Raw genomic sequence first — 27,779 nt, forward strand, 5'->3', positions numbered from 1 at the left:
TTTTGGCCCCTCCCCCCCTCCCCCCGCGAGGTTTTGGCCCCTCCCCCCCTCCCCCCGCGAGGTTTTGGCCCCTCCCCCCCTCCCCCCGCGAGGTTTTCGAGGCTTGGTTCAGCCAGCGGGTCCCGCCCCCAAGTCACCCACGCATCGATTCGATCGATTCTACAGCGCTTTCGGGAGATCCGAGCAATCCGAGAATCGATTCTCAAGAGGAACGAACCCGGCAAGCGGGGGCAAAATTCGCTAATTTCACTGTGGCCTTAACATAAACATCATAATAGCCGACGTTTCGGGCAATGACCCTTCATCATAGCGCATTAATATCTCACATTCGTGGTAGGTTATGTATGTGCTATGAAGATGGGTGATTGCCTGAAACGTCGCCTATTCATTTTTCTCATAAGGCCACATACCGGGTATTTGTTACATGGGACCTTTTTGCCACAAATCAAAGTGTTGAATTGGACCTGGATCTTGTGTTTAATCAGGATTTTGGAGATCTTTTTTGTGACCCCAGCAATGTAGGGTAAGGTGATGGTTTTGAAAGGCTCCTCAAAAGGATCCTTCTTGATGGTTGGAGTGATGGCTTTGCGGATTGTGTAGTCGGAGTAACCATTAGCCTTAAGAGCTTGGCGTACGTGTTTGAGTTCACTGGCAAGGTGTTCCTGGTCGGAGATGCATTGGGCTCTATGGTATAGAATCTTGATGAGGGAATTCTTCTGGGATGGATGGTGGTGGGAATCCGGTTTTAGGTAAGCATCCATATTAGTGGCTTTCCTGTAGACAGAGTGGCTCATTGAACCATCAGGTCTCCTTTTAATTAGGACATCCAAAAAGGGTAGCTTGCATTCTTTTTCGACTTCCATGGTGAATCTGATGGCTGGGTGTATGGAATTGATGTGGTCGAGGAATTGGTCTAGAGCAGGCCGGCCATGTGGCCAGTTGACAAAAGTGTCATCTACGTACCTCTTCCATAAGGTCGGGCGTAGATTGGCAGTCTGGATGGCATCAGTCACAAATTTCTCCATGAACACGTTGGCTACAACCGGAGATAGGGGGGAGCCCATTGGGGTGCCCTCAGTTTGTTTGTAGAAAGTTCCATTCCAGGTGAAGTATGTATTGCTTAAGCAGTGTCTCACCAGGGGGGGTACCCCAGTATTCCGTCCTTGATGAACCAAGTCTTCAATGATTGCGATGGTGTCAGATACAGGAACTTTGGTGAATAAGGAAACCACATCAAAACTGACAAGCAGGTCGTCTGGGGACAGGGAAATTTCCTTGATTGTCGATACCAGGTCAGTAGAGTTTAGTACTTTGTCAAGGCGCTCTTCCCCTTCCAACCCAGCTTAAATATACGCTCCAAGCGTGGTGGTGTTTCATTCAGACGCTGTCTCCCCGACAGACCTGGTCTTCACCTGAGGACGGCTGCTTGCGTTGTGGCCGAAAAGCCGTGAGAATTATTTTATTGTTTTATTTTATTATTTTATTTCCCTTCTACGTGACTTTACCGAAAGAACCAAGGTGGTGGGAAATGTGAAGCGGTGCGTGGGGAAAAGTTGGCGAGATCAGTTACATTACTGGATTATATTTTTCCGCCTGAGGACGACCGCTTGTGTTGCGATCGAAAAGTCGGGATTTATTTTATTTATATCTACGTGACCTTACCGAAAGAACCAAAGAGTATGGATTCCTGCAGTCACGAAATCTTCAAATCAAGAGCGAACCTGATTCCTTGCAAAATGTTTCAATTTGGTGAATGAACATCTGAACACCTGTTTTATTGCCAGAAAGGGTAAAACCTATAATTTGTTCATGTTGTTCTTGACATGACACGTGTTGGCTTGTAGTTGTACTACTGCCAACGCAGCAGCATCACCAGATCTTTCAAGTTAAGATAACTCCACATTTACAACAAACCAGACACGCAACATGGACACACGACATTAGCTGCGTCGTCCCTGCAGCTTCGTATATCGAAACTTCGTATGTCGAATAACTTATAACGTTAGTTCAACGAGGATGCGTTCCCAGCCTTCGTAACTTTGCATTTTCCATCCTATAAATGCTTCATAACTTACCATTCGCATTGTAAACAAAAATTTGTTTTAATTTAATTCACGGTGGAGGTTACCCTCGAGCACAAACCCAAATATTGATACTGGACATGTGAAAAATTAATGGACATGTGAACAAAGAGCTTCGGAGCTCATCGGATTTCTCCAGGCTAAGATTCAGATAAAATAAAGATTCTCATTCTGATACAACTACCGAGGACAATGGAACTCCAGTAGCCAGCGGCCTCTATGAATTATATATGTCGTGAGAATTATTTTATTGTTTAATTTTTATTATTTTATTATTTCCCTTCTATGGGACTTTACCAAAAGAACCAAGAAGAATTATATACTTTCGCATAATAGGATCGACACACCCCTCAAGCGACCTGGCCACAAATGATAGCTCAACGAAGTGGTTTATGTGAAAATGTATAGCAGCCAAATACTCCAAACACGTGATGTTGATTCTAAATGTGGAGGGAAAAACTGGACTCGGAGAAAAATCCACGCGACCACGGGGAGAGAGACATGCAAACTCCAATTACTGTATACAGCAGGCGTCAGAGTCGGGATCGAACCCAGCAGCTCCTACATACCAGGCGATGTAGTTAACATCTCCTAGCCACCACCAGATCGTGGGTTGTGTGCGAGTCACTAGATTCTTCAAGCCCCAGTCTCTCCGGACCTATGGCCATGTGGTGGCAAATTCTTCCCCCCAATCGCACTCCGAGTCACCCGGACGTGGTCACTCAGTTCTACGCTCACCGATCATCTGCGAGTATGCAGATGCGAGAGTGACCCACAAAGTGGCAGTCAATTCACCTCTTTGTCAGTCGGCAAATTGGGAGCCGCTGAAATCAACGCGTCACATTTAACAAATGCTCGGCTTTACTTGATGAAACATCGGCAAGGCATGGCCTGTTCAACCGATGACAGCCTGTTGTCATGGGAGTAGGAACGTGTGTATGTTGAACTTCTATCGCATCGTACGTAGCCAACTATGCTAATCAGAGGTGCGTGGGAAGGACAACTAAAACAAAAATCAGTTCTAAAGAAATGAGTTTGTCAATCTAGATGATTTCAAAGTACATAGCTCCAGTGGCTTCCTAATATCGGAAGGAATAGCATTCCAGACGGCCGCAGCAGCACATCTCAAAGCGCGCGATGTGGTGACCGTCTTTGTTCGACGGTTAGCAGCCAAAAGCCGTTGCTGCAGATAACTCGTTGGGGTAATATCATTATCCGCAAAAAATGTGCTACTCACGAGTACCTCCGGAACGTATCCCCCCACGCTTCTTTATTCATTTCAGAGGGCGATTGGAAAACCAGAGCCGGAGCCAAGAATTGCCCAAGGTCCCGTGGCCCTACATCAGGGGTCCTCAAACTACGGCCCGCGGGCCACATGCGGCCCGCCGAGGACATTTATCCGGCCCGCCGGGTGTTTTTGCCGCCGCTGCCTGTCTGTTACTTTTTTCTGCATGAGAAGGACGGTCATTGGTGGAAGAGGGAGAGGGGGCGGAGTTCCCCCCAATCAGACTGCATTGATGGGCAGTGCAGTCTGTATGTCTCTGTGTGGGCAAAGTTATTGCTGGTAAATTGTTTTTGTAGCGCTGTATATATATTGGTATTTTACTAATATCAATTTTGACTCCCTAGGAAACAATGATGTCAAGAAAGAGAAAAATTTACTCGGAGTGTAGGATATTCAAAGAACAGTGGACTTATGATTACTTTTTCATGCAGTACAAGGAAAGAGCTGTGTGTCTGATATGCCAGAATATAGTGTATGTGTTCAAAGAATACAATTTACGTCGACACTATGAAACTCAACATAAAGATAAATATGATTGTTTGGTCGAAGTGAGAAAAGATAAAATATTAAAAATGAAAAATACATTAACAACTCAGCAAAATACTTTTGTGAAGCAGAAGCAGCTAAATATTTCATCACTGCGAGCAAGTTTTCAAGTTGCCAAGCTAATAGTGTGCACTGGCAGACCATTCGTGGAGGGAGAATTTGTTAAAGAATTCCTTCTTTCTGTTGCCAAAGAGATGTGTCCAGAGAAGGCCGATTTATTTAGTACAGTGAGTCTTTCAGGACCTACAATTACACGGAGGATTGAAGAAATGGGAGACAATTTGCATCAGCATTTGCAAAACTCCACAAAAAAACTTTCCTATTTTTCCTTGGCACTCGACGAAAGCAATGATGTTCGTGATTCTGCACGACTTCTAATTTTTATTCGTGGGACGAATGACTATTTCGAAGTCACAGAAGAGCTTGCTGCACTGCAAAGTATCAAAGGAACAACTACAGGAGAGGATATCTATGAAAAGGTTTGCCAAACTGTGAATGGTTTGGAGCTGAACTGGGCTAAACTAGCCAGTGTGACAACTGATGGTGCTCCTAGCATGGTGGGGTCTAAGAAAGGAGTAATTGCTCGCATTAACCAAGAGATGGACAAACATAACCATTCTCATCCAATAGCCATACACTGCCTCATCCACCAACAAGCGCTGTGTAGTAAATCACTGAAGTGGGACTCTGTTATGAAAATTGTGGTATCTTGTGTTAACTTCATTAGAGCTCATGCACTAAACCACAGACAATTTCAGGAATTTCTGTCTGAGCTAAATGTTGACTATGAAGATGTTCTGTACCACACAGAAGTCCGTTGGCTGAGTCGAGGGAGAGTTTTGAAACGTTTCAATGACTTACTTCCACAGATTACAGCTTTTCTGCTTTCAAAAAACAAAGAAGTACCAGAGCTCAATGATGCAGAATGGAAATGGCACCTTGCCTTTCTGGCAGATGTAACAGAGCTACTCAACAGTTTCAATGTGCAACTTCAAGGAAAGGGGAAGCTCATCTGTGATATGCAATCACATGTCAAAGCATTTGAAGTAAAATAAGGCCTCCTCATCAAACAAGTGAAGGAGGAAAACTTCTGCCATCTCCCCACAACTCAAAATCTGTTAGCAGAAAAACCATTGGTTGCATTCCCAAACAAAACATGTGTGGATTCATTGGAAAAATTGCAAAAGGAGTTCCAATTTCGATTTAAAGAGCTTCATCTCCATGAACAGGACATACAGCTTTTCCGTAACCCATTTTCTATTGACATTGAAAATGTGAATACAATTTACCAAATGGAACTGGCTGAACTGCAGAATTGTGACTCTCTGAAAGACGCATTCAAGTCAAGCAGCCTTCATAATTTCTATGCATCTCTCCCCTCTGAGACATATCCTCATCTCAGGAACCATGCACTCAAAATGGCAACCATCTTTGGCAGCACTTATGTCTGTGAACAGACTTGTACCAGAATGAAACATTTGAAATCTCCAACCAGATCTAGACTAACGGATACACACTTGCATCACTTGTTACGACTTGCAGTGACAAATATGGAACCGGACATTGACCATCTCATTAGCCAAAAGCAGGCCCATAGTTCCCATTGAAATACTGGCAAGTTTGTTGATTTAACTTTACTTGTTCTTCATTTTAAATATTGTATTTGTTCCCGTTTTGTTTCTTCACTTCAAAATAAGATATATGCAGTGTGCATAGGAATTTGTTCATAGTTTTTTTTAACTATAGTCCGGCCCTCCAACGGTCTGAGGGACAGTGAACTGGCCCCCTGTTTAAAAAGTTTGAGGACCCCTGCCCTACATTGTCGATGTTTGTCCCGACTAGGAATAAACGGGGGGGGGGGGGGGGGAGTGTTTATACAAAAAAAGAGATGCAATGTTAAAAAAGTGTCAAAGTGCCACAGTGGGGATCAAGCAGTTAAGCGTTGCCAAAGTCAAGGACGTTTTCCAATGAAATAATCCCGCACCACACCAATACCCGCCATTCGCCACAAACTGACAGTGACGTCACCACGGCGCCTGTGTCAAGCCAGGTGCACTTTGAGGCCACGTGAAGTGTGGAAGGCTCCCTGACAGGTCACGGGACAGACCCAGGTGCCATGGGTTGGCCGATTGAGATTACTGGCTCCGTTGCTCCTCTGCCCTCCATTGCTCCTCTGCCCTCCATTGTTGTTGGAGGGCGACTGCCTCCAACTGCCCAGTAGCATCATTCACGAGCCTACTCCATAAAGGCTGATTTTTACACCACTCAGCTCCACATCCTCCCGTACCGCATCAGTCCATCTCTGCTCCAGCCCACGTCGTGCCCGTTCAGCCCCCCTCTATCCGGCCAAACACAAGCTGCTTGGGTATGGACTGGCTGAGCACACATAGATTCCCACAGCAGCCACAATAAATGTACGTTCACAGTTAACAAAAAAAAAACGCCTTTACTCCTTATTAAATTAAGACACGCTTTGTAAATGTACACGAAATATATATGAATAAGGCCAAGAGAGACATGATCCAAACAGAACTTCGATCCCATTAATTAAAACATTTGGCAACCTGTCCCCTGCACCAAGGCAACATAACACAACCATGTAAACCATGATACACGGAGACGTTGACAATTGTACGAAAAATTAAGTATAGGTACAAAAGAAACGTTCAAATACTTGCAGTGCACCAGGTATCCATCTTAAAACTAGAATTACATTCCTGGTGTGAGGTGTTCTAGATTCAATGACTAACGACAGCTAACTCGTGTCTGAAATCAGCAGCCATGTTCAAAAGCCAAGTTCAAAAGTCATGCCCGTGCAGATTTGCACAAGTTAAAGTCGCCCTGTAGCTGTTTTACCCACATTGCACTGTGCACTTATTGTGTGTGGAACGTTTCGTTCAGAATTAACGTGGACAACGAACCAAATATTGAATGTCAATCAGTATCAACACTGCCGGTCTCTTATCAGCAAGGCACCGACTGTGGATTGTGTAATAAGTTCACCGGGTTAAACGGCAACGCCAGGCAAGGCCAAGGGTCGCCTGTCAAGGTCAAGAGGAGCCCGGCAAGGTCAAGAGGAGCCCGGCAAGGTCAAGAGGAGCCCGGCAAGGTCAACTAGAGCCCAGCAAGGTCAGGAGCCCAAAGGCCGAGTCTCTGCGATGCGCCGGAAGACGGCCGTGAATTTTTCTCCTCCGTTGCGTGTCACCTTCTTCCCCTCCTCGGTGCACTCTCCCAGCTGGCTCACGATGACGTCGTCCTCCTGGCCGCAATCGAACAGACAAGGATGGCGCAGCACAAGTTGAGTTTAGTTTTGCTCCAAAGCTAATGAAAAAAAATTACAAGCAAGACCAAACGGGGCCAAGTTAACGGTCGCACCGCATCAGCAACAACAACAATGGTTCGATTGAAAACTTGCGTTAAGTAGTGCCAGCTAAGTACAGCAATGCAGACGACTCGGGGGAGGCAATGGTGAAACGGATCAACGAGGTAATGGCCAATACAGTACGGAGGGGACACGTGATAATCACGTCGGGTGTGACAACAATTTATTACGCAACGCGTGGCGGTTGGCATGTTTCGCTGCACTTTTGGGCAGGAGTCGTTTTGACTTTTTGGCAAAGTTATACCGTGTGAAACTACTCTGTTGTGGATTTGCTCTCCAACACACCGGTGTGTACTAGTGACGAATTGGCCACATTCTGTTTACGTGACAACCCTTACTAGTTGGCTGTGTCGGGTGGTGGAGGGTTTAACGACACATGTATATATTTATACGATCTAACCCAAAAAAACCTATATTATAAGTGATATTGGTCGCGAGAGCCTACGTGTTAATCTATGGGCAGTGTTGAGTGTATGAGTAGTGTTAGTTTATGGGCAATGCTCAGTCTATGGGCAGTGTGTATGTTGAACTTCTTTCTCATCGTATGTAGCCAAACGTGCTGATCGGAGCGATTCTAGAATTCTTTAATAACTGCAGTAACCCCCAGATTTATGCCCTCCCACTTTACGTACTCTCTCTACAACGTACTCAACTCACCGATACCCAGTCCCTCTTTACGTAATGTGGTACCTCGCCTTAACGTACTACCTTTAAGACCCAGTAGTTTTTTTTGTGCTGCACGGCAAACATTAATGTGCCAGATGGCGACCAAGCGTTAGCATCCATGACTTGCTGTCGTCTCTTCCATGTGACCACACACTCTATTAATATTCCCCACGCGACTATGTTTGCATAAGTGTAATTTTTTTTAAATATGATTAACAACTAATCATAAAACAGGTGACTCCCGACTTACGACCTTTCTTATCGTAAGACCCCCAACAGTAACGACCAATACTCGTGTCTACGACTGCCTAACGACTGCCACCGACGCCGAGTTGATTGGCAACGAGTCTACGCATGGCATGCGCAGACTCGTCGCCTGATGGCGCTGCTTTGCTCTTCTGCCGTTTGCGTATGTACAGTATAACCCGACAGTTTGCGGCTGCATCTAGAGCGAACGCAGTATCTCTTTCGCAACGCGCTTCACTTTTTGTAAATGTTCTACACATTTTTTTCGTCTTTCACTGTCTGAGAATAGAAAATGTGACGCACATGCAGAGAAGTACTTCCGAATTTTCAAATGTGTTTGTTTATACTTAATAAATGTTTGTAAAAGTTATGTTAAGTTACAATAAATGTCTGTTAGGGTTATTTTTTATTTATTTTCGTGATCAATTTATAACATTGCGCATATGGGAAATAAGGATTCGACTTACGACGGCTTGACTTGCGAACATCGTCCAGGAACCAATTAGGTCGTAGGGGGTCGCCTGTACAGGCAGTTCCCGGATTACGGAAGGGTTAGGTTCCCGAGAAGGATCCGTAACCCGAATTTTCCATATATCTGAAACTGAAAAATTTTCCCCCGAAATCAAGATAGAATCCCATAGCCGGAAATAATTGTGTCTCCCTTACCATTTTCTCTCTGCTGTTTCGCGCTGTCGTCTGTTTTTTATCGCTACCTGCATCGTATCACTGTGCATACGCTCTGCACTTCCTATCATTCTTTCATCGAATATCTACCTTAACAATACCCATAATGAAACTAATGGAACAAATACTGTATCCAATTGTTTATGAATACCACGAAACATTTTTATATTGTTAACAGAAAGCAGTCCCTTCCGAATGTTGGTTTACCGTGAATTAGTCTAGCCCTAAACTTCACATACTCTCACACATACATGTGTAGTGACATAAAATCGGTCACGGAGCAGCATCACGCTGGCTGCTGGCAGGGAAGGGGATCTGCAGCTTAAAGCAGCCCTCACTGACAGCAGGCCACGTGATAGACCAGAGAGGCATCTAGGGGAAAGGTTACGCAAGGGGCACATCGAGAACCCGCTAGTAGGTTCCAGAAGGGGGCGTGGCTAGGGGCGGAGCCAGGCCACGCTGACAGTACGAGGGGCCCCGGGAGGGGACCTCTTGGCTGTTGTCTGGAGTGGGATCCCGTCGTGCTGCTGGAGTCTTCGCCGTCGTCGCCGTCTTCACCGTCTCCGCGTCGCCAGTCAGGCAGTCTACCAGCTGTCCTGACTGGGAACCGTAGTTGCTAATGTTACTGTCAGGCCATGTTAATAAACAGAGTGCCTCCTAATCTTAGTGTCTCTGAGTCAGTCACTACACATGCACACAAAGACAGGTGGAGTAGCCTAGTCTACACACACAAATACACACAGTACATACAGTAAATAACGTATTAAATAAACTTAAAATGAAGAAAACTACCAATATAAACATGGATATATATAGTTCAAAGCATACAAAACAAACAATTCCGTAACGCTACAAAATAATCAATTTGCCTCAATCCTAGTGAAGCTCGGGCTCGGTGAAGGCGGCATTTTGGTGTAGCGAAGTGTTACACCTATCTCCGTGGTATTCATCCGCAACCTCACCGCTCTACCCTATTTGCGCTTATGTAAATAACACAAACATTTACGCATATTGCATTTTTTTTTACATGATTTGTGGGAGCATTTCCGTATAGTCTGATTTCCATAAGTGGGGTGTTCGATAACCCGGGGACTGCCTGTACGTATACTATAATGACAAGGTAAAATAATATATCTTAGTCTATCTTAGTTTATCAATAATATAAATGTACTTTTCACACCGATGGTTGTACAGTATAGATGCACATCCTCTGTTTAAATTCAGGTCCTGTACCACGTTACAATCCACCATCCCATCTCTCTAAGCTTCTAACCTCCCATGGCCTTCATTCACGATTAACTGACGCCATAATCTAAACAACTCAACTGGATCTTAGACCCTTGGACACATCGACACCTTTTGCACCCATAAAAACGTTGAACTGGCCAGGTCCCCTGTCATGACATGCAGTGGCATAAGAGCAGCAGCTGTTGCATCTAAGCGCAGCAGGCACCTACTGGAACCCATCTACCTATGTACGGATGTTGAACTTCTTTTGCACCATACGTAGTCGAATCATGCGGAGGAAGGACAACAAATTAAAAGCAAAAAAGCAGTTCTAGTTTGCAATTAGTTTGCAATCTAGACATTGAGGTTGGACAGAAAACACATCGTGAGCAAGAATCGAACTCTGGTCGCCAGGTTGGTAGCACAGCACACTAACCGCTGCACTACCACTCCCTACGCATTCACTTTTACACACACATGTGCATATGTGCACAAAGACAAACATTCACTCCCAGCGTGAGGCCGACTCACCACATCTCACGGAGGATCGCTCCACCGAACAAAATATTTCCATGGTACAGTTTGCAAGTGCCAGTTCGTGTTTTAAGTCAATGTGAAAAAAATGTTTAATGGAAGCCAGTTCGTAAGTGCGGGTGTTCATAAGTACGGGTGTTCCTAAGTGCAGGTGTTCGTAGGCCGGGGTGTTAGTAAGTGCAGGTGTGCATAAGTGGAGGTGTTTGTAAGTCGAGGACTGCCTGGACACTCAATACTAGACTTGACTTTACCGAACGACTTTACCGAAATACCCAAATAATATGAATTCCTGCAGTCACAAAAGCTTTAAGTCAATATTTAACCACCTCTACGGGGGAGTGTTTCCACACAACTATAAGATCTTTTAACAAACTTCGAGACAAGAAGGCTCATCTGATCGAGTCACTCACTTTTCTGAAGAGATGCCGCGACACTAAGGTAATACCAATCGCCTTTACATTGACATCTGCTGCTGTCACATCTCCTTTACACTGACTGCTGTCACATCTCCTTAACACTGACTGCTGTCACATCTCCTAATGCTAAACGGATCTTGTTCAGGGCAGACTTGGCCCTGATCCCAGAGAGAATAAGATTGCTCCGATTTGAACTAGATATTTTTATTATAATAATGCTAATGCAATTCATAACGCGCGCAAATTTGCGGACGTAACGGCCGCAACTCAGAGGTGCAGAGCCAAGCTCAGTCACTCGAAAGCGTGGTTGTAGAGGTGAGTTTTTAAGTGTCTCTTGAGGAGATGATTGAGGTGATGCTGCGAATGTGCAGAGGGATTGCGTTCAAGACTGTTGGGGCAGCCACCGATAAGCGGTGCATCGAAGTGACCATCCTAGATCTTCATTCCAAGAGGAGGTCGTGAGTCGCACTGCGAAGGCATCAGCCGTGTGCTGTGCTGCAGGTCGTCAATAATGAAGAGAGGTATGGGAGGCAGGCAGATGTGAAGGCATGGTGGCAGAGGCAGGCGGTCTTGTATGTGACCCTGCTGGCAATGGGTAGCCAGTGGAGGGCATGGAGACAAGCGAATGAGTCGAGACGGGGATGAGTGCGGCCAATGGCGATGCGTGCCAGGTTATTTTGTAGTCTTTGAAGTTTTTTGAGGTTGCCAGAGGAGGACCGGACGAGGACAGAGTTGCAATAGTCGAGGCGAGACCCAACTATGCAACATGCCAATGTGTTGGCAGTTTCAGTGAAGATGAGAGAACGTAGGTGTCTGAGAGCCTTCAGGTGAAAGTTACATGAACTGATGATATGATTTGTTTGATGGTCGAAGGATAAAGTTGAATCTAGAATTACACCGAGGTAGCTGAAGTGATCGGTGAACCTGATGCTGTGACCAAAGATGTGTATGTGTGTTGGGAGCGCGGATGAGTTGAGACGTTGCCTGGTACCTAACATGATGGCCACTGACTTTGATGGATTAAGGGCAAGGTTGTGTGCGGAGAACCACTGTTGTAGGGCAATGGTGCATTCCGAGAGCCTCTCAAATCCAGACGGATTGGTAGAATTGATGGCGGTGAACAGAATAGTGTCGTCCGCATATGAGTGGTGCTTGACACCGAAGCTTGTGACGAGGCAGCCAATCGGGGAAGTGTAGGCTGTGAACAGCAGGGGACCGAGGACGGAGCCCTGGGGGATGCCACATAACGCTTTTGTTTCAGGAGATGTGGACGAGCCCACCCTGACTGAGGATTGCTGATCAGAAAGGTATGACAGTATCCACTTGAGTGCTGAGTCACATATACTGAAGTCATATTTCAGGAGGGAAGTAAGGAGCGAGTGGTTGACGGTGTCAAAGGCTGATGAAATGTCCAGACTTACAAGAGCAACGATGGAGCCGGAGTCAATCATCATTAAAATGTCATCGAGCACTCTGGTGAATGCTGTTTCTGTGGAGTAGTTTTGAGAGTAAGCTGACTGGAAGGAGCAGAAGTTTGGGGAGGAGGTGATGTGGGGTTTTAGCTGGGCGAGGGTGAGTCTTTCGAGGAGTTTAGAGAGGTTCGAGAGATTAGTGATGGGACGATAGCTAGACGGGTCATCAGGGTCGAGACTTGATTTCTTTAATAGGGAGGAAACCAGGCCAGATTTGAGGTTGGACAGAAAACACATCATAGCGAATGAAGCATTTGTGATGTTCCTGATCATGATGGCGAGTTCTGGAGCACATTGCTTGAACAAGGAACCTGGGAGGACGTCGAGTGGAGATGACTTCATGTGAAGTGATTGAATCAAAGGGAAAATGTCTGTTGAAGACACCGGCTTGAACATGGTTAGAAAGGTGTCTGGGTGAGTGCTTACAATTTCAGAAAATGGGAGCGGGGTACGATGGTGCGATATGAGGGAAGACGTGCAGGAGTTTGCGATGGTGATCAGCTTGTTGGTGAAGTAAGTTTTGAAAGAGGTGGCAAGTTTCAGTGAGGCCAGGGGATCACTAAGGTGAGGGACCATGTTGCTACCAGGATGTAGAAGATCCTTTAGGGTTTTCCAAAGGATGTGTGGTTTTCTGGTAGCTGTTTTGATGCGTTCTTCAATGTAGGGGGAACGTGAGGCAAGGATAACTCTCTTTGGTTCTTTCGGTAAAGTCACGTAGAAAGAAAATAAATTAAATAATAATAGAATACGACGTTTCTATTGCAACACAAGCAACCGTCATCAGGTAAGAATGAATGAGAAAACAAACCTAGTAAACTTAGATATATAATGCAATACAACACAGAGAGTCGGCTAACACAACATTCAACACCCTACCTGGTTGATTACGTTCTCTCAAATTTAGCAATCTTTGGAAGAAGATCCGAAGAGGCACGGCGTCGAGAGATCAGAGGAAATAGCTGGTTGAAGGTTGACCTGTGAACAGCGGCCCCTACCACCTCTGCAACCATGGTGCCGATACAGTCTCTGACATTGACTGCGAAGAAGCCCGAGGCCAGAGAGCGTTCTCAGGAGTGCGGATTCCAGGTGCAGGTGATGAAGAGATGGTGCATGTCGAAGCCCTATTATATCAGCCCATGCTGTATGGGTGGTGGTGTTGGGGGGGGGGCACGATTCGGGTGGACTCCGATCAGCGGCTGTGCTGCCCGGAGAAGCAAGTCCAGGTAGTGGTGTCCAAGATACACGCCGTCAGCACGCGCTTCCACGCACGTGGCGGGTGCGTACACGCCTACGTGAACACTCGTTGAGCACGTACACGGGCGGACACGACCACGTACGTGGCGCGTACAATGGAGCGGGCAGAAGAACACGAGGTCAAGTGGAGTAGCTGACCACGGGCTATGCTCCAGCTCGCAGGTGAAGCAGCAGGGTGGACGAATCTCGTCGAGCTCCCATTCACTGGTGGTGCTGGGCAGCAGGCAAACCCACTCTCCCGTGTTGAGCAGTGGACAGTCTGCATCACGTTCCCACTCGCTGGTGGTGTTGAGCAGTGAATGGAACACGTCGAGCTCCCACTTGCGATGCTGAAGCTTGCTAAGCTCCCACTCACTGATAGAGGTGGAAGAGGTGCCTTGTGAGGACGACGCTGGCAGGAAATGGACCCAGGGCGGCTGATAAGCTGCACTGCGTGAACAGTGCAGCCAGCGTCCTCCATTTTGGACGACTCTCTTTAAATCACACTTAACATTGACGGAAAAAATGTCTACATCTGATTGGGAACATGTAGATAACATGACAGCCTCTTCAGCCGCCTCAATGTTAGATTAATGCAAAGATAACCTGATTTCTGAGTTCAACTTCCTTTCCAAGAAGAAGCCAGATCCACACGTAAAAAAGGTAGACATTGACAAGATTGTTATCAATCAAAGTAAGTCTAATTTCCGACAGCCCAAAATCGGTTCTAGCTAAAGGGTTGAATTTCGCAGTCACCCCTTAACACATCCCAGTGGATGATATCATTGTAAACGTGGCAAGATCGAAAATCGCTGCAATCCTCAAAAATGCTAAGACACCTATCAGCAACATCAGTAAGGATGAGCGTTTTGAGCTGTTTCAATAAAAAAAGAGGGATGACATCATCATCCTCTCAGCCGACAAGGGCAACGTCACGGTCAGCATGGGCAAAACCACATACAATAACAAAATTCAGGATCTATTTAATGAAGATAGCGATACAAAAATTAAAAGAGATCCCACTAACAGCCACGTTACGAAAACCAACAATATCATCACTGATTCGACATCTTTAAATCGAACCAACCAACCAAGCGGTTTTCCTTAAAACCCTCTGCTGCTAGACCACCCAGATTGTATGGCTTACAAAAAATCCATAAAGAAGGTACACCACTCCATCCTATCGTCTCCACCATTGACTCACCCACCTACAAACTGGCCCGATTTCTGTCTGAGACCTTACAACCATTCACTGGTAAGACTGCCTCAGCTGTACTTAACTCAGTTCACTTGCTATCGTTAATTAAGGACATCTCACTATCTCCAGGTGATTTGCTCGTTAGTTTTGATGTAGTCTCTTTGTTTACCAAAGTTCCTGTGCCTGACACCATTGCAATCATTGAAGATTCGGTCCAACAAGGACTGAATGCTGATGTACCGGCCCTGGTTAGACACTGCCTCACCAATACTTACTTTACTTGGATTAGAACTTTCTACAAACAAGTTTAAGGTACCCCAATGGGTTCTCACTTATCTCCGGTTATAGCCAATGTTTTCTTGGAAAAATTTGAGACAGACGCCATCCAGGCATCCACTCTATGTCCGTTCCTGTGGAAAAGGTACATAGATGACACGTTCGTCATCTCACCACATGGCCTGCCAGCTCTGAACTAATTCCTCAACCACATCAATTCCATACACCCAGCCATCAAATTCACCATGAAGGTGGAAAAGGATGGCAAGCTACCATTCTTGGATGTTTAATTCGAAGAGACCAGATGGCTCAATGGGCCACTCTGTCTACAGGAAAGCAACCCATACGGATGCCTACTTAAAACCTGACTCCCACCACCATCCATCCCAGAAGAATTCCCACATCAAAACTCTACACCACAGAGCTCAATGTATTTCCGACCGTCATCACCTAGCCAGTGAACTGGAACACGTACACCAAGCTCTCAAGATGAATGGATATTCAGACTACACAATCCGTAATGCTATCACCCCAACCGTTGGGAAAGAACCATCTGATGACCCAATCAAAACCATCACCTTGCCATACATAGCAGGGGGTCACCAAAAAGATCTCCAAAATCATGAGCAAATACAAGATCCAGGTTCAATTTAACACGGTACATACAATTTGTGATCTGATCCCATCTGTGATGGATGTGATCCCTGACATGCAATACCCCGGCGTCTACAAACTAAGCTGTGTCTGCGGCAATAGTTAGATTTGGGGAAACTAAGCGACATTTCTCGGACCGTGTTCGTGAACATAAGGCAGATCTAAAACACGGTAGGACCGATACCTCAGCCATGGCTGATCATTGTTTTAATGCGGTGGGCTCACAAGAAATATATTTCTCGAAGACAAAGGAACTTTGTGAACCCACTGGCTATCAACAAAGATTTGTTCATGAAGCCATCCATATATACAGACATCCCATCTTCTCAACCAAGAAGATGGGTACAAACTCAGTAATCACTGAAAGGACGTTATCAACCAGTTAAAGCCATAACTGGCTGTAATGTTTCCATTTTAGACCTGGCAGCCCTTTAATTGGTGGAAGCCCACCACCAGGACCATCACTGCCCACTACTACAATCACCTCTTACACCGCCCCACATGCTGGGGCACACCATTTTGAATCCCTTACATTAACATAAGCTACCCCGCCCATGCTGCTGACACTGGCTATGCCCATTTTAAACCTTTATAAACAGTTTGCCTTTAGAGGCTAACCCCCTTTTCCTAATGACCACCGCTTGTGTTGCGATCGAAACGTCGTAGTTTTTGGTTATTTTCTTTGAACCTATCTACGTGACTTTACCGAAAGACCCAAAGAATATGAATTCCTGCAGTCATGAAAGCTTTAAGTCAAGATTTAACCACAAGCTACTTTACACTACCATAATGTACTACTGTAGTGGACAGTATTCCAAACATTGAATGTACAAACATGCACACATAAACACGCAGACAAGTGCACAAACGCGTGCGATAAAGAACGGACACCCGAGGAGACCCCAACAGCGCTCGCTCACCAACTCATCGAGGGGAACGTGATGGAAGAGTGGGTGTTCCTCAAAATGCTTGAGCATCCACCGGTGGACCTCATGCACATCCGTGATGGTGTAGACCAGACCCTGGGGGGCAAAATCCGCACACACACACCATTGTGTGCAATGGGGCACAATATAAACGTATATGTCCAAATTGTATTGTTGCTGCTGTGTACTACTAACAGCCTATTCCTTCTGAAATCTATTCTTTCTCATCGCAACAGAGACAAACACGTACGTACAGTAAAACCTTTGTTCCGGAAATGTGCTTGTAATCCAAAGTACTCGTATATCAAAGCGAATTTCCCCATAAGAAATAATGGAAACTCAGGTGATTCGTTCCACAACCAAAAAAAAAAAATTCATATAAAAATGATTAATACAAAATACCTTTTTAGATTTTTATTATTTAAATTAAATAGAAAGTAATCAAATGTATAAATTAAATTTTAATCTTGGCAGGTGTGAGGGAGACGAGAGAAAGGAGAGGAGGAGGGGGCTATTGTTGCAGTACAGTTACTAAACAACAGTCACTACACTTTGGACACAAAATAAAAAAATGCTTTACGCACACACACACACACGCGGTCACAACACTATAGTAAACAGTATACGCTCACACGAATGTTGACTATACGAGTGAGGCACACCGACTGAGACTGAGCATGGGAGATGATTACCCACAATCCCGCAGCGAGAGAGAAGAACCATCGGCTCAGTTGTGATCACGTGACGCTCGGCAGACAAAGCGTATACTGTACGTACTACTCGTATTGCAAGACCTCGCTCGTTTATCAAGTAAAAATTTATCCCAAAAAAATTCTCGTCTTGCAAAACACTCGCAGACCAAGTTACTCGCAATCCAAGGTTCTACTGTATATCTGTATGTTGAACTTATTTTGCACTATACTTACACACACATGTAAACACTTGGACATGGTATGATGGAGGAGGTATTTAAGAGTAATTTGGCAGCTATGAATTTCCACGTGATGATAAGCCACTTAGTTCAGCTATCAAATGTCACCAGGTTGCTTCTAGAAAAGAGCTATACATCTCAGTGGACCTTTAAATGAACATCTTTGGAAAAATTACTTTATAGCTCATCGGATTCCTCCAAAATAAACATTTTGACATTGTATTAAATAATTTACTTTTTTTATTTAGTTTCAGTATTACCCCAGGTCGCAAGATGTATGCGTATTCAGCGAGCAGTGTCGGGCTGATGATTCGCCACTTGTGCTTGGTCTTCTTGAAGTGGGGGTCCGGGAACAGGAAGAACATCTTGCTCAGCTGTCAGGGGGGGTGAGGGGTGCAGAGAGCAGAAGCAGGTTAACACGCTAACCAACGTGCCACTTCGCTAAGTAACAATATAAGTCTTGTCTCAAATGTTTCACAGGCTGGGAGTATACGTGGAATCCTTTGTCATCCGCAGCGAGCTGTCAAATCACGAGGACAATTTTAGGGCAATCATCACTCCCACCAATGTTTGATTGCAAGAGCTTTTAGAATTCAGTTGATCATCGATTATCCGGCACGGGATTATCAGGCTTCCAACATAATCTGGTGGTCCTGGGCCGATCCGGCGAAACCGCCTGAAAGGCTGTAACCAGTCCAGACCTACTTTTTGTGCATGACAAAAAAAGTAGGTCTGCTTTATTTCAATGTCGTTATTATATGCAGTACATTATACACGACATACAACTTAAACTATGAAAAAACTGCACGTATATACATCACCCCATGCGGAATCTTCTAGATTCTAGTGGTAAGTACGCTATAGTAAATACTGTAACGTTCTAAAGTAGAATATTTTCATCTATTTGTATGTTTATTTATGCCAATTTCACATAGTTAACTAATTTAAAACACAAAAAACAGAAACCCAACACCTAAAACATGTCATCCAAGAATGTGCAAAAACAGGTTATTTTAAATAATGATTTTATGGAAATTTTGAAAAACCGGTGTCTCTGGTGTGGACCAATCAGTTTCAAAGACAATGCACATATTATCAGAGTATGCTTTTTGTTTGCATTCTGACCACAAGTATTGTGGTTAATGCAGACATGATTCATTGTAAAAGGTTTCAGATTGGTGTTTTAACATCTTAACACCTGTTTTATTGCCAGAAAAAAAGCGGAAAACCTGTTCTCATATTTTGGTACCGGCAAAGGAGGTCCCATGTTGCTCACAACCTGTTTAATATGCCAAAATAGTGACAGCGCCGACTGCTGTCCAGCAGCAACAACCGCGGTGGACACTCAGCACACCCGCCGTCCAGCATATACACGGCTGTGCGTGCCGGCAGGGCAGAGGAACTGGGTCAAGGGTCACGGTAGACCACATAGGAAGTACCCTGGAACCCTCTGATGGGTTCGAGAAGGGAGGCGCAGCTAGGGCGGAGCCAAGCCGAGCCGAGGAGAATAAAAGCAGAAGAGAGCGAGAGCTCCGGGCTGCCGGTTCTGGGAGTGGACTCGTCTCGTCGTCGCTGTCGTCGTCGCCGCCACCTTCGCCCGATCATCGCGTGGCCGGAGAGTAGTTGGTTGTCTCGGTCAACACCGTCGGTGAAACGCGGACAGGGTCGTGTCTGGGCCAGGCTGTATGGCAGCATGGTCATGAGAGAGGAGGCCGGAGTTGGTGGTGTGAACGAGATAATAGAGATGGTGCTTCCTGCAAATACCTCGTCTCCGACCGAGTGTGTGCGCCACACACCACAAGGAAGGGGGAAACTACACCCGCACCGGAGTCATAATTGCTTACAGTAAATGCTTTGTCGGGTGACAACTGCCATAAAACTGCCCCACCACATCGTGGCCTTTATCTATGTACTTTGAACTTCTCATGTATGTATGTTGAACTTATCATGTATGTAATAATAATTTACATTTAATTGTAAGGCGCCTTCCACTAATGTCTCAAGGCGCCTTGTAAGATTAAGGTTAAGGATAGGTCAAGAGGGGAGGTAGAGCTAAATAGAATAAACGAACTTAAGAAAATGTGTTTTTAAACGCGGTTAAATGAATTTCCAACGGTAGGGAATTCCACAACCGAGGCGCAGACACAACAAATGCCCGCTCACCCCAGAAACACAGCCGGGATCAAGGTATGCACAGAAGAGCAGAGTTTGCAGATCTTAAAAACCATGAGGGGGTGCACGGATGGATTAGCTCATGAATATATGGTGGTTAGTGCCAGCCCATGCAAGGCTTTAAAAAGTAGGTTCTTAAACTCTACTCGTTTCAAGACCAGTAGCCAGTATAATGATAAGAGAACCAGAGAAATGTGGTGACGTAGTTGGGTACGGTTCGGTATGTACGTTGAACTTCTCACGTGTGTATATTGAATTTCTAATGTATGTGTAGTGGCATAGAATAGTAATGTAGCAGCATAGCGCTGCCTGCTGGCAGGGAAGGGGATCTGCGGCTTACAGCAGCCCTGACATCAGCAGGCCAGGTTATACTCCAGAGGGGGATCACGGGGAAAGGTCACAGAAGGGGTACACCAAGAACTGTTGGTAGGCTCCAGAAAGGGGGCGTGGTGGGGGGCAGAGCCAGGCCACGCTGACAATATAAGAGGGGCCCCTGTAGGGGACCTCAGGGCTGTCATATGGAGTGGGATCCCCGTCGTGCTGCTGAAGTCTTCACCATTCTTCTCGTCGTCATCACCATCCTTCTTGTCGTCGTCTCCGTCTTCACCATCTCGGGGCGTCATCAGTCAGACAGCCTACCAACTGTCCTGACTGAGTAACGGTCGCTGATCATAGATGAACTTATTATAAAAATGTTAATCCCTATGGTGCTTGTTAATAAAGAAGTGCCTCCAACTCTTAGTGTCTCCGAGTTAGTCACTACATATGTATGAAGGTTAAACTTATCATGTATGTACGTTGAACTTTTCATGTTTGTATGTACGTTGAACTTCTTTCGCACTGTACATAGCCAACTCTGCTAATTGGAGGTGCGGGGGAAGGACAAACTAAACACAAATTGCCAGTTAGAAAGAAATTAGTTTTCCGGTGGATTCCTAAAATCGGAAGGAAGAGCAGTCCAGACAGCCGCAGAAGCGAATTTGGAAGCGCGCGATGCGGTGACCGTCTATGTTCGATGGCCAGTCAAGCAATAGCAGCAGTAAGGTACTTCCATCACCTGTCCCTTGCGGAAGAAGTTTGGCAGGTACTTCATCGCGTTGGTGCGGATGCAGGCGATGTTGCCATAGTGGCCGGGCTGGGCGGTGCGCAGGGCGGTGATGCGGTCGCGCACGTAGTCCGACACCTTCACACGGATCTCCATGCCCAGGATGAGCGTGCGTGGGAAGAGCTGAGACAACTCCACTGGGAATGCACGTGCACGTACAGACATATCGATGCACTTTAAATATAATTTGAAAACGAATTTGTTTAGAACTGCTTTTTGTGTTTATTGTTCCTCCCCCGCAACTTTCAATTAGCATGATTGACTACGTATGGTGCGAAAGATAAATATATATACGTCCAAATTCAGCAAAACTCTGGCCATAAGCCAATAAGAAAGCTTCGATTAACTGCTCCACCAAACACGGCCCAATGAATAAAACCTGACCTGTACAATCATACCAATGAGCATAAATCGAAGGTCAAGACAGATTAAGACAGGTTAGCAACATAGTTAAAAGTGTAGTGGGTTCAACTGAGTCGCACTCTTAGACTTGGAGGCAGCGCATTTATTTAGTTCCAACACAACGGGGTGACTTCACCTTTAACAAGACAACGACCTAGGGTGGTGACCACCCTGGCGAACTACACTGGTTACCGAGTAACTATTAACTCCAGACCCGGGACCAACAACATACTGCCTGGGTCCACGTGCTGGAAGACTCGCAGAATGGAGATCGTAAACGAAGGGTTTCTTCCCTGGGACGGACAACCAAGATCCCTCTCGGGACTCGGCTCAGATTCTCTTTGGCGTGGCCGGCTCCGCCGTTGGCCACGCCCCCCCCCCTTCCAGACCCGTCAGGAAGAACCTGGGTTCATATTCTTAAGTTTTTTCGGTAAAGTCACGTAGGTAAAACATCAACATTAATAAAAATAAATAAAATAAAACAAAAACCTGGGTTTGAATCACGTGACCGTCCTAACCCCCTCTTGGGGGCCCCCCTGTCATTCAAACCGGTCACGTGTCCTCCCGGGTCAACCAGAGTGTCATGGCCTTACCCGACCTTCCCCTTAGGTCGGCACACACACACACCGTGCCCTCTAGGGCCGACACTGCACTTACAGTATGGTGCCATCCAGCAATGTCACTCCACGCACACCATGCCCCTCTCGGGCCGGTACTGCACCCACAACATGATGACATCCAGCGATGTCACTACAAAAGTATTAAACTATACACTTTTAATTATATACTAAACTATATACTTTAATTTACCCAGTAAGGCCCACAGCTATATAGTTATTTTTCAGAAGTGACCTAGTTATCACAAATGATAGCTCAACCAAGTGGCTTAGAATGTGGAAATGTACAGCAGCCAAATACTCTAAATGCACGTTGATTCTAACTGTGGAGGGAAACACCGACCACAGGGAGACCATGCAAAACTCCAAAGATACAGGCATCAGGGTCAGGATTGAACCCATGGCCTCCTGCATACCAGGCGAGGAGTTAACATCTTACCACCATAGCGCCCCAATTAAACTTGCACAGCTAAACAGGTCCTGTGTTTTCTGAAGTCTACGCTTAATCAAATAATATTGACATGAATAACGTGCCATATTTTGCAAACAAGTAAACAACTCAAGAGGGGCAGAGCTAAGCTCAAAGCTGCTCGAAAGCCTGACCAAACAGATAGAGGCCTTTCGACGTTTCTTGAAAGTCAGTGTACGTTTGATGTTGCGGATGTGCAAAGGGATATAGAAAGTTCCACACCGAACGGGTGACAACAGCGAACCGACGTGAGGCTGTAACAGTATAGTGTCGTGTATAGTAATGTAGTGTATCATGTTGTGTATAGTGTAGTGTATATTGACGTGAGGCTGTAACAGTTCGAGACCTCGGTGTCCGAAGCAGATTTTGAGTTACGCTGCTGCGTATGATTCTACCGTGAGCTTCGGTGCAAGGCGTGAGTAGTGAGGCGAGGTATGGTGAGAAATCGCATCTTACCCAGCAGTCCACCGTAGCCACATCCAATGTCTGCAAATTCCACCTGGGGCTGTAGCCACTTCTCTGCCTCCGCTACGGCAGCTGGCATGCCTCCGTGCTCTTCCTTGGCTGCTACCTTTGGCAATGTGAAGAATTCTGGGTAATGAACTGACCAGTCCATCGCCTCAGGGTTCACGGGGCTGGGGAAGAAAATCAAGACGTCAGATCCATTAAGTTCATTGTCCATTGAGTTCAAGCCCCAAATATACAGGCGTCAGGGTCGGGATTGATCATGATGTAACATAATTTAATAATAGCAGTAGCGCTCGAACCAGGCATGCAGGATGCTATATGTCATACTTATGCTGCGATGATACATTAAATTATATTTTTTTCACTAAATTTGTAATTAACGGAATTAAGTTATCACTTATGGGATTAATAGATGCATCAGGGCGGGAGACGGCAATTTGGCTGGCTTTCCCCTCAGCTAAAATCCCTGACCGCAACACAACCCAATACTGAAGCTGTGCTCATATCGGATCGCTGTTGCTGGTTATCATGGTGCCCACCCCCGGTTACAGACAAGCTGAGCTTTCTACGGCATTAAATAGTTTTACCTGATTTCCACACAACTCTCTCTAAAATTTACAAGGCTCGTTGGGTCTTTCTCTCCCCATCCGCCGCAGGGTGGATTTCCACACAGCTCTCTCATTAACATGCTAATTTATCTGCTCCAGCAGACCCACCTCTCTCTCTGCCCCCCCCCCCCCTCTCTAAATTAGCAATCTTTGGACAAGGTAATCAACCAGGCTATGTGTTAACTGTGTTAGCCGACTCTCTGTGTTGCATTGCATTACATTGCCCAAAAAAAATGTCTGCTAAGTTTGTTTTCTCAAACTGCCTATTTCTCTCTCTCTAAAATTTACCAGGCTCTCATAGGTCCATTCGCTCTTTCTCTCCCACGGCCGCTTCGGGGTGGTTTCCACACAACTATCTCTAAAATTTACCAGGCTTGTTGGGTCTTTCTCTCCTCCGGCCGCCGCGGGGTGGATTTCCACACAGCTCTCTCATTCACATGCTAATTTCTCTGCTTCAGCAGACCCACCTCTCTCTCTGCCCCGTGCCCCCTCTCTCGCTATTTAAGGCCTCGACACAGAGGCATTGGGTCTCTGTGCATCTATGTTGTGTCTCTCTCTGTGTCTCTGTGTTGTCTCTCTTTGCTTGTATGTCTGTCTATGTGTCTCCGTGTCTGTGTTTTGTCTCTCTCTCAAATTTAGTTCTACCTGATGACGATTGCTTGTGTTGCAATCGAAACATCGTATTCTATTATTTACTTTATTTTATTTCTACTTGACTTTACTGATAGAACCAAAGAGTTTTACCTGAGTTGGATAGCATTAAACATGGTGTTTACTGCGAATAGGTGCACTCCATTAAACTTTATTCGAATAATGGAGAGAAGAGTCTGACAGCTAAATATGAAACGTACGTGGACTGGCGATGTAAAGGGATGCAGAGTCAGTTTGTTTAGTTTAACCAGGTGTGAAGTCAAGAGATCTGGACTGTCTCTTTTGCAAGAGTGAGGATGTGTATGAGGGGTACACTGTGTGGGTTGAACAAATGGACGTATTGGCAGTACACTAGTGCAGCATAACAACACACACCGGTCCTCATAAAACAGTCTGACGATGTCACTGTTGCCCTTGAGTGAGCTGCAGACTCTCCATCAGAAGTTATCTTAGATTCAGCAGCTACTGTCCAATTGGAACGTGTGGTGACACCACGATTCATAATCCTTTGATGCCATCGTCCGCTAAGAAATTATTCTGGAAATGAATCGAGGAACCGTCTGACCAAGTCTAGGGCACGAGTCAAATCTGTCTTTCGAACAAGGAGCAGTCAATTATCATCAGGGCTGGGTGCTGCTATACAGCAACATACCGTGAAGCTTCGTGTTCACCCGCTCGTTATAACATTCGTATTCCGATTACTTTGACATCATAACTAATTTGACACGTCACCACCACCACCCCGCAATATTTATGACCGGGGTTGCGAATCGCTGAAAAATTTATATTTCTTGCGAAAATTATTTGTTGTATTTATATACCGTGTACCACCGGTGTAGTACTGCCAATGAGTTCAAGTGCCATCCTCTGTCACCCAAACACACGAATGAGTTTCTAAGCCAAAGGTCCCAATTTGGCAGTGGGTCCCCGCTGTTTAAAACTTGTCCTTTTGGGTTGGGATGTTCCATTTCTATCAGCCTGGAGAAACTGCAGTGTCATAACCTGCAGGTTTAGTGTCAATAACCCAAAACTAAATAGTCTCATGCAGCCGAGATCATGTAATAATGGGGCTCAGAAGTTTGGTGACAGAATACTGTATGGCATTGGCTCAGTCCACGCAGTGGACCCTTAAAACAAGACAAAGAACCCCTCCCGCCCCCCCTAGCCTTGACCAAGCTGTTGGGGCAAGACCTGTAAGCGAGAACCTATGCAGGGGGTTGGGTGGCCAGCTCCACGACCAGCTGCCTTTCTCCCCCTAGTGGCGATGTTACACATTGCCAGAGGTACTCATTACAGGCCGAGTCGATCTAGGGGAGAAGACCCAGAGCACTGGTTCAGATATTCGTCGCTGGTTGTTGGTCGTGAGAGCCAATCGAACTCGGATCGCTACACCACCGCCCCACTTCTCACGTTAACTAAACTTTTTTTTTTTTAACAGTAAAGGCGCCACTGAGCTATGTAGCTCTTTTTCAGAAGCAACCTGGCAACAAATGACAGCTCTAACGAAGTGGCTTATCATGAGGACATGTATCGCAGCAAAACACTAAGAAAAAAATCCACGCGACCACGGGGAGAGAGAAACGCAAACTCCAAATATGATGTACAGGTGTCAAAGTAGGGATCAAACCCACGACCTCCTGTATACTAGGCGACATAGTCAACATTTCGCCGCCCATCACACCACCAGTCCACGTGCTTCTGAACACACACGCGTACATTTCACATTCGCCTTATATATTTTGTACGTAGACATTATTTTCCATCCAGCAGTTATTCAAACTCAATCGTATTATTTGCGACAAAATAAAGGCCGCAAACTAGGGGCTGTATAAAGCGAGGGTGGGTTGTAGCGCCGCGCCTAGGAACCAGGAAAAACGAAGAAAGCCTCCGGCGACGCCGGGCACTTACTACTCAAATGTGTGATCGGCCATCGGGTTGGAGTGAGCGCGCTGCCTGTAGAAGCGCTTCTGCGGCGCGGACACCGCCATCGGGACCGCGGATGCGAAGCTCAACAATTTAACTGTCTAAGAATGCAACTCAAACAAATTCCCACGAACTACTACGAATCACCACCAAACACCACGAACCGCCACCAAACACCACGAATCACCACCAAACACCACGAGCCACCACGGCAGCGCCACACAACCACGTGCGCGCCGCGCTACGGACCGCGCAAGGGCCGCCGTCAAAGCGCGATTCGTAATAGCGGCGCGCGGAAGCCGGCTTACGATTGTGGCACTACGCGATTAAACTGCGTACCGTGTAATCAATCAGAATCGGTAAAGTCTTAACATTTTTTGTAATTTAGGCTGCGGCAGTAGGAGGGAGAAATCCGATGAGCTGCGAAGTACTCGTTCACGGGGGTCGGCGCGTAACAGCAACAAATAATTACACACGAAAATAACGATCAGAGTGCAACAAAGGCGAGCAAGCCGCTACAATCCATCATTTGTTGGGGGTAAGATCGCGTGAATATGAACGTGTCGTTAAACCCGCCCCACCTGACACAGCCAATTAGTAAGGTTTGTCACGTAAACAGAACGTGCCAATTCGTTACTTGTGTTGGAGTGCAAATCCACAACATTTACAATCCGAGTACGACGTTTCGCTGTATCGGATGGTGGTGGGTTTCAAGTTCAAGTTCATTTATTAGGTATAGCCCTGTGAGCCATTCAGCTCTTGAATCAACGACACATTTATATTTACGCGATCTAACCCCAAAAAAAACCTATATTATGGATGATATTGGTCGCGAAATCTTACATCATTCGAAATCAACATAAATTAAGTATATACTGGAAGTACACATTGCATATTAAAGTACATACGTTTCTGTAGATGTTTCTAACACTAAATGCAAGCTTGGGGCAAGGCAGAAAAAACCTACAACAGTTCCAGACCACACCAAGACAACAACACAATACAATGGAACATTAAAATTGAACCATCGATGATACATGGGCGAGGATCAAAGTTACAAATCTGATTTGCCAATGTGGTTGTACCCAGCACGAATGTTCCTTGGCTTCAGGTTTGCAACCAACTCTCCCACTCAGTCTCTCGACATACACCAACGCAGTGACTCATGCTGCTGCTGCAGTGACCCATGCTGCTGCTGATGCATTGGCAGTGACCCATGCTGCTGCTGATGCATTGGCAGTGACCCATGCTGCTGCTGATGCATTGGCAGTGACTCAATGCTGCTGCTGATGCATTGGCAGTGACCCATGCTGCTGCTGATGCATTGGCAGTGACTCAATGCTGCTGCTGATGCATTGGCAGTGACGCAAAAGCAGCGAACACGTTCCGTGCCAAGAGCAGTATGCCTTTAACAGGTACAAATATATTACAGCCGACGTTTCGGGCAACGACTCTTCTTTCTAACGTAAACGATGGAGGTCAGAGAGACGGGAGTGGATGTGAGTTAGAGACGCACGTTACACCACCGACCCTGATGATAATACAAATGTAAGATTTTTTTTATTCCGATTAACAATTTTTAAACGAGCAGCTGTTAAGGAATACAC

The 27,779-nt window shown here is 45.8% G+C and overlaps 1 protein-coding gene across 1 annotated transcript; it reads right to left on the reverse strand.

The window, feature by feature from the left end:
* Positions 1-6,344: 6,344 nt before the first annotated feature.
* Positions 6,345-26,415, reverse strand: METTL1 (methyltransferase 1, tRNA methylguanosine). The gene is made up of 6 exons (XM_061576422.1): positions 26,158-26,415; positions 22,979-23,157; positions 20,987-21,171; positions 18,018-18,131; positions 16,821-16,922; positions 6,345-7,171 (listed from the first exon to the last, which is right to left on the reverse strand). Exons 1-6 carry the CDS (start codon positions 26,235-26,237, stop codon positions 7,043-7,045), a joined length of 789 nt encoding a protein of 262 aa, XP_061432406.1. The 5' UTR covers positions 26,238-26,415; the 3' UTR covers positions 6,345-7,042.
* Between the last annotated feature and the right edge of the window lie 1,364 nt (positions 26,416-27,779).

Source organism: Lethenteron reissneri, chromosome 61, assembly GCF_015708825.2.
Source record: "Lethenteron reissneri isolate LAM-NWPU_2019-01 chromosome 61, ASM1570882v1, whole genome shotgun sequence".
Classification (NCBI taxonomy): domain Eukaryota; kingdom Metazoa; phylum Chordata; class Hyperoartia; order Petromyzontiformes; family Petromyzontidae; genus Lethenteron; species Lethenteron reissneri.

Bases quoted from the DNA above. Each gene is read 5' to 3' on its own strand.
- METTL1 (XM_061576422.1), bottom strand. From the start codon at position 26,237: ATGGCGGTGTCCGCGCCGCAGAAGCGCTTCTACAGGCAGCGCGCTCAC. The intron at 21,172-22,978 runs GTAAGATGCGAT...GTGCATTCCCAG, and splicing joins TGGCTACGGTGGACTGCTGG to TGGAGTTGTCTCAGCTCTTC. The intron at 16,923-18,017 runs GTAATACTGAAA...TTTGCCCCCCAG, and splicing joins CATACATCTTGCGACCTGGG to GGTCTGGTCTACACCATCAC.